The 10040-nt window shown below is 41.4% G+C and overlaps 2 protein-coding genes across 2 annotated transcripts; both read left to right on the top strand.

Moving 5' to 3' along the window:
- The first annotated feature begins 4426 nt into the window (after positions 1–4426).
- Positions 4427–7126, top strand: LOC123500956. Its single transcript, XM_045249502.1, has one exon. It carries the CDS (start codon positions 4427–4429, stop codon positions 7124–7126), a length of 2700 nt encoding a protein of 899 aa, XP_045105437.1.
- Positions 7127–8807: 1681 nt separating this feature from the next.
- Positions 8808–9497, top strand: LOC123500955. Its single transcript, XM_045249501.1, has one exon. The coding sequence runs from the start codon at positions 8808–8810 to the stop codon at positions 9495–9497; it is 690 nt and encodes a 229-aa protein (XP_045105436.1).
- Positions 9498–10040: the final 543 nt, after the last annotated feature.

Genomic DNA, 10040 nt, shown 5'->3' with positions numbered 1-10040 from the left:
ATTGAATGAACAATTTTCTTCAGTATTTACTAGGAAAGAATAGGAAATCCTGTTACAAACAGTGCGACGAGTAGTTTAAGAGCTTTAGAAAATATTGATATAAAACCGGGAATTATTAGGAAATTTATTCTTGAACTAGACGATAGGAAAGCTAGTGGTCCTGATGAGCTACATGCCAGAGTACTTAGGGAGGGTGTAGACAGTATTTCTGAAGCACTTAAGTTAATCTTTGAAAGATCACTTAGGTTTGCTGAGATACCTCAGGACTGGAAGTTAGCTAATGTTACTCCAATATTTAAAAAGGTAGGAAGGATGATGCGAATAATTATAGACCGATCAGTTTAACTAGTATAGTATGTAAGATACTAGAGAAAATCATTAAGGGTAGTATTTGGGAGCATTTAAATGAGAATAGATTAATTAGAGATACCCAACATGGCTTTAGATCAGGGAGGTCCTGTCTTACAAATTTGCTCGATATCTTAGAATATATTACCAAGGAGTTAGATGATGGAAATAGCATAGATGTTATATATCTAGATTTTAGCAAGGCGTTTGATAAGGTACCGCATAGGAGGCTAGTGTACAAATTGAGACTACATGGGATAGGGGTAGGTTAGTTGATTGGATTAGTGAATGGCTTTCTGATAGGAAACAGAGAGTAGTATTAAATGGGGCAATGTCTGAGTGGAAGGAAGTGGTTAGTGGGGTACCCCAAGGATCAGTGCTAGGACCTCTTCTTTTCTTGGTGTACATTAACGATTTAGATATAGGAATTAGTAGCAAAGTATCAAAGTTTGCAGATGATACTAAGATAGCATGTGCAGTACAGGGTGAAAAGGACAATTACAGAATACAACGAGACCTGGACAGGCTGATAGCATGGGCAGACAGGTGGCAGATGGAGTTTAATTCTAAAAGTGTCAGGTTATGCATTTAGGTAAAGACAACACAAACTTTAACTATGAGATGGAGGGATGTTGGCTAGAGGCAGTAGAGGAAGGAAAGGATTTAGGAGTAGTGATAGACAGGACTATGAAATTTTCAAAGCAATGTTTAGAAGCAAGAAATAGGGCAAATAGGATCCTGGGTTTTATAAATAGAAATGTTAGTTATAAAAGTAAGGAAGTGGTGCGTAGCTTATATAATTCCTATGTTAGGCCCCATTTAGAGTATTGCATACAGGCCTGGTCACCCCACTATAGGCAGGATATCAACATGTTAGAAGCAGTTCAGAGAAGAGCAACTAGGATGATACCAGCATTAAAGCGCCTGGAGTATAGAGATAGATTAAAGGAATTAAACATGTTTTCATTTGAGAGGAGATGTATAAGAGGGATATGATAGAGTTATTTAAAATGTTCTCAGATACAAACTACATAGATGTGAGATCTTTCTTTACCTTAGAGGAGGGAAATAGGACTAGAAATCATGGCAGGAAGATTAGAAAGCAAGGCTGCAGGTTAGATATAAGAAAATATTTCTTTAGTCATAGGGTGGTAGACTTCTGGAATGCATTGCCAGAGAGGGTTGTAAATAGCACTAGTTTGACAATGTTTAAAACAGATTAGATAAGCACTTAAATTTATTAGATTTATAATTATGTATAGCACTGCATGATAGTTTTTATAAGAAATTTACTATAGTTAAACAAGACATGATCCCCATGTATGGGGACCACAAATTGTAGAGGATTTCGCTGCAGGACTTAGCCCTGTTAATGGGCCAAATATTTAGAATTAGTATATAATGTATTGTGTACTTGTAAGTGTATCTTTAAGTACTGATGACGAGGTCGCTGTGCGACTGATACAGGATAACCTAGATGGGCCCTGGTGGCCCTTTGTTATCCTATTATTCATGTTATGTTATATGTTAACATTCCGGCCACCCCCAACATTGGCGGTCTCCTTCCCCAGCAGCGGGTCTGATGTAGCTGCAAAAGAAGTATAGGGCAGTCACAAGATTCCAATGTCCCTAGGGGTCTATACACTTAGTATTCTTCTATAAATCTCTTCACTGGCCGTCTCTCACGAGTCGGTCTAGGCTCCTCTACCTCATTGTCTTCTTCCTCCTCATCGGAAGGCACTACAATTTCTTCCATGTCTACCACGTATTCTTCATCGGTTACATATTTTCTCACTCGGTCAGCTGCTCTATGGAGTATTTTGCCATTGAACACATTTTCCACTTCATATGACACTCCATCTAAATTCACCTTTTTAACCTTATACGGTCCAATCCACTTGAGACCAAGTTTTCTATCAGCTGATGAACCAAACTGTTCTCTTTTTATCCACACCAAATCTTCTACCTCGACTCTTTGGTCCTTCCGGCCAATGTTTGCTCTAGCTAACCACTTCCTGCTATTTGCACAGAATGATTGTCTCACTGCCTTCAAGGCTGTATTAATGTCTATTTCGTCGTCCACCTGGGGCAAAGTAGTTCCCACATAGCGAGGAGCATGGCGCCGAAAGAAAAGGAAATAGGGCTGTTCGCCAGTGGTCTCGTGTACGGCCGCATTAAGGATCTGCTGACACTGCGTGAGGCACTCGGACCACCTGTGCGGTTGTCCTTTCCCGAGAGACGCTAGCACTGACTTCATGGTTCGATGTAACCGTTCGGTGATAGAGTTCCCAAATGGATGGTATGGGGTGGAAAACACCATCTCTATCCCATGCGTACAACAGAGTTCTGTCAACAATTGTGAGCGGAACTCGCACGCATTGTCAGCTAAGAGTACCTTCGGTACCCCATAGTCTCCCAAGTAACTCTTAATAACCCTAACTACCTCCTCAGTGTGTCTGGACCGTAACTTCACCAACTTTACAAATCTTGAAAAGTGATCTATGATGGTTAATACAAACTTATAACCTCCTCTGGCTGGAGTCATTTCAGTAATATCGATACTAATTCTTTCCAAAGGTTGATTTACAGGAGGCAATTCCTAGTATGTCTTTTGTAAAGCTGGTGCAGTTTTACATTGTTGACAAATTATACATTCTCTTATAAATTTCTTTATGTCTGATCTTTGATTTGGCCAGTAAAAATATTCTTCAGCTTTTAACATGGTTTTAGTTGTCCTAAATGTCCAGACTCTTTCCATGGGCCAATACAATAGCTTCTTTCTTTAGTGTCTGGGGTACAACCAATAAATATAGGATGGTTCCATCTTTCTTTTGTTTGGAGTAATATAACACTCCATCGTGAACAATAAACTGATTCAAAATGACAGGGGAGTATCTGGCATGTGGTATTCTTCCTCCTTCTAAATATTCCTTCATCTCTCTCCATCTAGGTTCTGCTATCTGAGCTTGAATGAATTCATCGGTGGTCAAACCTAGAAATGAATCTTGACCTACCACATTTACTACCTGAACAGGGCAACTCAGTTGGTCGGCCACTACATTCTTCCTGCCTGCTTTGTACTCTATTTTAAACTGAAAATCATGCATCTCCAGAATCCATCTGTTCATACGTGGAGATTTTGTTCGTTGGCGAAAAACTGAGACTAGTGGCTGATGGTCTGTTCGAATTAAAACTCGGACACCCCATGGATAATGGTGGAATTTTCTACAGGCTAGTACTACAGCTAATGGTTCCCGATCTGTTGTTGAATATCAAGTCTCCACTGGTCTAAGCTTCTTCGAAAAATATCCTGTGACATTTGGTTCTTTCCCATGATACTACATCAACACTGCCCCTACATGTGTGGCACTACTATCCGTCTCAAGGACAAACTCTCGATTGAGATCGGCTTTTCCTAGTACTGGAGAGTGTATTAGTTTCTCCTTCAGCGTTTCAAAAGCTTTCTGGCATTCACCTCTCCAATAGAACGGCGTTCCTTTCTTTGTGAGCTCGGTTAATGGGGCCAGTACCTTGAAGCAGTTTTCAATGTGTCTTCGATAGAACGACACCATTCCTATAAACCTACGGGTCTCTTTCACGTTAGTTGGAGGTTTGTTGGATCTCAAACACTTATATTTACTTGTCCTAAAATGTATGGTGTGGGGTACTGGATTATTCTATTTCTAAGATGTATTTGTTAGTTGCTAAATGTGAGGTTTGTATTGATTTTGTAATCTATATATATTTTGCATGTTACATTCATTATTTCTTTGTTTATATAGCTTATTTCTTTGATAATATAAAGGATGACACGTCAGCCTACTGACGTCACTTAGTGAGACGTCAGCATAGCGAGCCAATGCCTGGGTTACCATTTGTTAATAAATGAGTTGCTTTCCTGCCGCCTTTCTGTCAAGTCCGCTCTGCTTGTAGGGCTGCGTTCGTGTCGCCTTGCCGACTATGTTGTCGATGTTGGCTCCCTACCACTTAGTCTTTTAAGAGACGGTTGGGACCTAACATATGGTGCCCAGACCCGGGAAGTTTGTGAAGCTGAAGTTCGTCCCGGAATTTCGACAACATGTCAGACGAAGGCAAGGAGTTGGCGGTGCGGAAGCGGACGGCTGCCAAGGGGTGGTTAACTCGTTCATCCACAGCTTTGTTTAAGCTGCTACAGAGGCCTGATGTGACGAGGTTGGAGCTGGAGGACGCTGTTAGTGACTTTGATCAGCGTTTAGCCACCTTGGATGATGCCCAGGCAGCCGTGGAACTGGAACTCGACAAACCTACTGAGCTGGAGGCAGATATAGAGGCCGCCGACAGTTACCGACGCGGAGCTAGAGTCCCACGCATGCAAGCAACCCAAAAACTGGCGGAGTTACTTCAACCCACTAAGAGTCAAGGTGAGCGTACCCATAGTGAATCTGGATTAAGTAACATTAGACTTCCACGTATAGAATTACCCAAGTTCAGTGGAGAAGTGCTTGAGTGGCAGACGTTTTGGGAACAGTTTGAAGCTTTAGTGGATGAGTCGAATCTTCCTACTGTTAGTAAGTTTGGCTACTTGCGCTCGTCTTTAGAGGGTGAGGCAAAGAGGACCATACAAGGCCTAGCTCTCACTACTGCTAATTATCCCATTGCTCGCGAGATGTTAAAAGAGAGGTTTGGGAAGCCGGAGCGCATAATTTTTGCTCACATTCAAGCACTACTGAACATGAACGTACTTACTAAGTGTCATGGGTCAAAATACACTGCCTCACTATGGAAACTACAGGATCAGCTGAACTCCCATGTTCGTTCTTTGGAAGTTTTGGGAGTGAAAGGTGACCAGTATGGTGTTGTGCTTACCCCTCTAATTTTATCACGTCTTCCACATGATATACGCATGGAGTGGTCACGGGAGGGTTCAGGCCACGAGAGCGACCTATCATGGCTAATGACCTTCCTCCAAAAGGAAATAGAGCGGAGGGAGAGGTCAGACTCCTACAAAGAGGACTGCCGCCGTGATGAGGGTAAGAGTGGAGCGTTAGCTTTGGAGAAGAGAAAATCTCCCCCTGGTACGGCCTCTGCCCTTGTTACCTCTGCAGCATCAGGTGTTTGTAAGTGTGGATTTTGTGGTAAGCCCCATCAAGGTGAGAAGTGCCCTACTATTGTTAAACTTACTCATTCAGAACTTGAAGAAAAGGTTCGGTTGTCTGATTTGTGTTTTCGGTGCCTTACTAAGGGACATATATCCAAAGGGTGTAAGTCTAAGTGTAGTAAGTGCAGGGGAAATCATAATGCAGTATTTTGTCTCAGAGATCAGAAAGGGAAAAGTAATGGTGAATTGAATGAAGAGTGTAAGCAAGAGAGTAAGGGCACTAGTGAATCACCAGCCTTGATGAATCATGTTGGTGTAGCACCTTGTAAGGCTAGGAAAGATAAAGTTAACTCTGGCTCAAAGTGTTGTGTGCTACAAACGGCTAAGGTTAAAGTACTTACTAATAAGGGAGTGAGTATTGAAGCTACTGTGTTGTTTGATCCAGGCTCGGATAACTCTTATGTTAGCAGTTCCTTGGTAAAGAAAATCAAGCCTAACTGGTTATGCTCAGAGCCTATATCTTACTCTGCCTTTGGTAGCAAACATCCTAAGAATCACTTGAGCAATATGTATAGCATCAGCCTAGAAGACATTAAGGGTACCAGTCATTCTTTAGTTGCTGCTGAAATACCAATCATATGTTCTCCCTTACTGCGACCTGGTGTACCTAAAGATAAACTTCAAGCTTTCAACTCTTTGTGTCTAGCTGATGATTACCAACAAGACCGTCAAATTTCTGTGGACATATTGATTGGAGTTGATTTCGGTTGGAAATTCATGATTCCCAACCAAGTGAGTAATGGTGAAGGGTTGGTAGCACAAGAAACTGTTTTCGGTTGGGTTCTATCTGGTGTTTGTAGTTCAGATAATGTGTTTGGTACAAGTTCACAGTTATTGTGTTTTAGTAATATGTCTGAGTCTCTGTTACATAAATTTTGGGATTTGGATTCAGTGGGTATATCTACTAATGAAGTGACCAAATCTAGTACTAATGATTCTGTGCAGCAGAAATTTAATGACAGTGTAAAGTTTGTAGGTGGAAGGTATGAGGTAGCACTACCTTGGAAATCAGATTTTGCTAAATCTGATCTACAAGATAATGTGAAGATTGCTGAGAAACGTCTGTTTAACCTATGCCGTAAATTTCAGAAGAATCCACAACTCAAGGAGGAGTACGATGGTGTTCTGAGGCAGTACGAGGAGGAGGGAATATATGAAGAGGTCCCCCCTTCTCAGATGGAGAGTGTTCATCCCACTTACTACCTACCCCATCGTCCTGTTATACGTGAGAACAGCTCTTCTACTAGGGTGAGACCAGTCTTTGATGCCTCGGCACCCAGCTACAACGGTTTGTCTTTAAATGAGTGTTTAGAGACTGGTCCCTCTCTGAATCCAGATCTCGTTGAAGTACTATTGAGATTTCGTAAATGGCAAGTAGCAATAACAGCTGATATTACCAAGGCATTCCTTCAAATTAATGTGCGTGAGGAAGATCGGGATGTGCACAGGTTCTTGTGGATGTGTAATGATGTAGTCCGTACTATGAGGTTTATCAGAGTTCCCTTTGGTAACAAAAGTAGCCTTTTTCTGCTCAACGCCACTATCAAACATCATCTCAATGTTGGTAATGAGTCAGATTTGGGAGAAAAGGAATCAATTAAGGTGTTGGGTAATGGGTATGCAGTGGGAGGTATCAAATGACTGCTTTATGTATGATGTGTTACATTTGACTACAATAAGTGACATCACACCTACCAAGAGAGCTGTTCTTAGTTGTATAGCTAGACTATTTGACCCCATTGGTCTTATAAGCCCTTCCATAATGTTTGTTAAGATACTGTTTCAAGATGTTTGGAGGGTGGGTAGTGAGTGGGATGAAGTGCTTCCAAGTGACTTATTGCACAAGTTTCATGTTTGGCTATCTGATGTTGATAAATTTAAGTCTTGGCATGTGCAGCGGTGCTATTTTCTTGGCACCCCATTTAAGTTTTTTGACTGGCATGGAGCTCCATGCCTTTGGAGATGCCTCTGAGAAGGGGTACGGGGTGTGTGTTTACCTTAGAGTTGTGGATTCTTCTGGCAAACAGTGTCTTTTGTCATGTCTAGGGGGCGTGTAGCTCCAATTAAGAGTATTTCTCTGCCTCGCCTTGAATTGCTGGCAAGTGTAATGTGTGCCAGGCTTGTCAACTTTGTAAAGACTGCCCTAAGACTAGAAGTGCCAATTTTCTGTTGGACAGACTCAACTGTAGCTCTTAATTGGATCAGAAGAGATTGTCACAGATGGAAAACCTTTGTAAGAGTTTCAGAGATATAAGAGCTAACATGTCCTAGTAAATCTAATCCTGCCGATCTCATTTCTAGGGGTGTGTCTGCCGAGCAGCTAATGTCATGTGACCAGTGGCTAAGCGGTCCAGCGTGGTTATCTCACCCTCTTAGCCTGCAGGAGCAACAGTCACCATGTAATGAAGATTGTCAAGAAGTAGTGACTGCTTGCTTCATTGTTAGGGAATCTCAGCCCGTGTTTGAGTTTAGCCGGTGGAGTGAGTTTTGTAAGACGGTCAAATACAGTAGCATGGGTGATGAGATTCATGAACAATGGCAAGAGGGGGGATAATAAGTCTAAGGGTCCTTTGACATATGAAGAATTAAGTAAGGCTAAGATCAGAGTTTTCATTAGTGTACAAAGGGGTCATTACTTTAAGGAATATGAAGCTCTTAGACAAGGTAAATCTCTTCCATTAAGTTCTACACTGAGGAAGTTGGACCCTTTTTTAGATGAAGATGGGTTAATGCGTGTCAAGGGACGCTTGGATCACGCTGAGCTGTCTTACGAGAGTAAACATCCAATTATAATACCTAATTGTCATGTTGCTAAATTACTAGTTAGATTCCAACACCAGTTACTTAAGCATGCAGGTGTCCTGACTCTAGTTTCTACCTTACGAAATTGTTATTGGATTGTAGGGTTACGAAGAATGGCTAAATCTATATGCAAGATGTGTGTAGTTTGCCGCAGACATGACTCCAAGGCTTGTAAACAACCAGTTGCCCCCCTTCCAGAGTTAAGAGTTAAACCTTCACCGCCTTTTTCTATCACAGGCTTAGATTTTGCTGGTCCCTTATTCTGTGTTGATATGCCTAGTACTAAATTTTATGTGTTACTCTTTACTTGTGCAGTAATCAGGGCTATTCACATAGAACTCACAGACTCATTGTCAATGAAGGACTGTATGTTGGCTATACGTCGGTTTGTGTCTAGACGTGGTCTTCCCTCAGTTTTTTACTCAGATAATGCCAAGACATTTCTTGCAACATCTCAAGTTTTAAGTCGGGTATATGGCCCTGTAGCACCTAACTGGAAGTTTATCTTGGCCCGTGCACCATGGTGGGAGGCTGGTGGGAGCGTATGATACGGTCAGTCAAGTTGTCCCTTAGAAAGAGCATTGGAGTCAAGTGTCTGTCTAGGAATGAACTAGAGACCACATTACATGAAATTGAAGCGTGCATTAATTCAAGACCATTGACCTTTGTTGGCGAGGAACTTAATGAAAATCCTTTGTCTCCATCACACTTTCTAATTGGTCGTACTGCTGGGTTCCAAGTGGAAGGGGATGAGAACAGCTTCCCATGTAGCCTAAAGATCAGGGAACAACTCAGAACTCAACAGCTGGAGAAGTTTTGGAAAATTTGGAGTGACCATTATATTAAGAACTTGCCTCCAACGGTCAAAGGTTTTACTCAGAATTGTAGAATCAGGAAGGGTTCCTTGGTTCTTATAAGAGAGGATAACATTCCTAGAATGTCTTGGCCTATTGGAAGAGTATTAGAAGTGTACCCTGGTAAAGATAACATTGTCAGAAGTGTAAAAGTCAAGACTTCTAGGGGTGTCATTCTCAGACCTATACAGAAATTACATGATTTAGAAGTACAAGATAATGATTGTAATGTTGATTTGAAAGATGTAGCTTCACATAATGTTGAAGATAATGTACAAGGTGATGAAGTGATCTGCTCTGATATTTATACCCGAGTGGGTAGAAGAGTAAAGGCCCCAGAAAGGTATGGCCTATGAACTTGTAATATGCTTCTTGCAACTTAAAAGAATAGGAGTCATGTAATATACTCCTATGGTGGGGAGGATGTTGGATCTCAAACACTTATATATACTTATCATAAAATGTATGGTGTGGGGTACTGGATTATTCTATTTCTAAAATGTGTTTCTTAGTTACTAAATGTGAGGTTTGTATTGATTTTGTAATCTATATATATTTTGCATGTTACATTCATTATTTCTTTGTTTATATAGCTTATTTCTTTGATATAAAGGATGACACGTCAGCCTACTGACGTCACTTAGTGAGACGTCAGCATAGCGAGCCAATTGCCTGGGTTACCATTTGTTAATAAATGAGTTGCTGTCCTGCCGCCTTTCTATCAAGTCCGCTCTGCATGTAGAGCTGCGTTCGTGTCGCCTTGCCGACTATGTTGTCGATGTTGGCTCCCTACCACTTAGTCTTTTAAGAGACGGTTGGGACCTAACGCAAATATTGTGTTTTGCCAGCATTCTGAGTTTTGGTGCATAAAACGCTGGAATACACCAAAATAACACCTT

The sequence above is a fragment of the Portunus trituberculatus genome, unplaced genomic scaffold (assembly GCF_017591435.1).
Source record: "Portunus trituberculatus isolate SZX2019 unplaced genomic scaffold, ASM1759143v1 PGA_scaffold_522__18_contigs__length_968829, whole genome shotgun sequence".
Taxonomy (NCBI): domain Eukaryota; kingdom Metazoa; phylum Arthropoda; class Malacostraca; order Decapoda; family Portunidae; genus Portunus; species Portunus trituberculatus.
The sequence above is the reverse complement of the archived record's forward strand: the minus strand, read 5'-3'. Positions and strand labels throughout refer to the sequence as shown.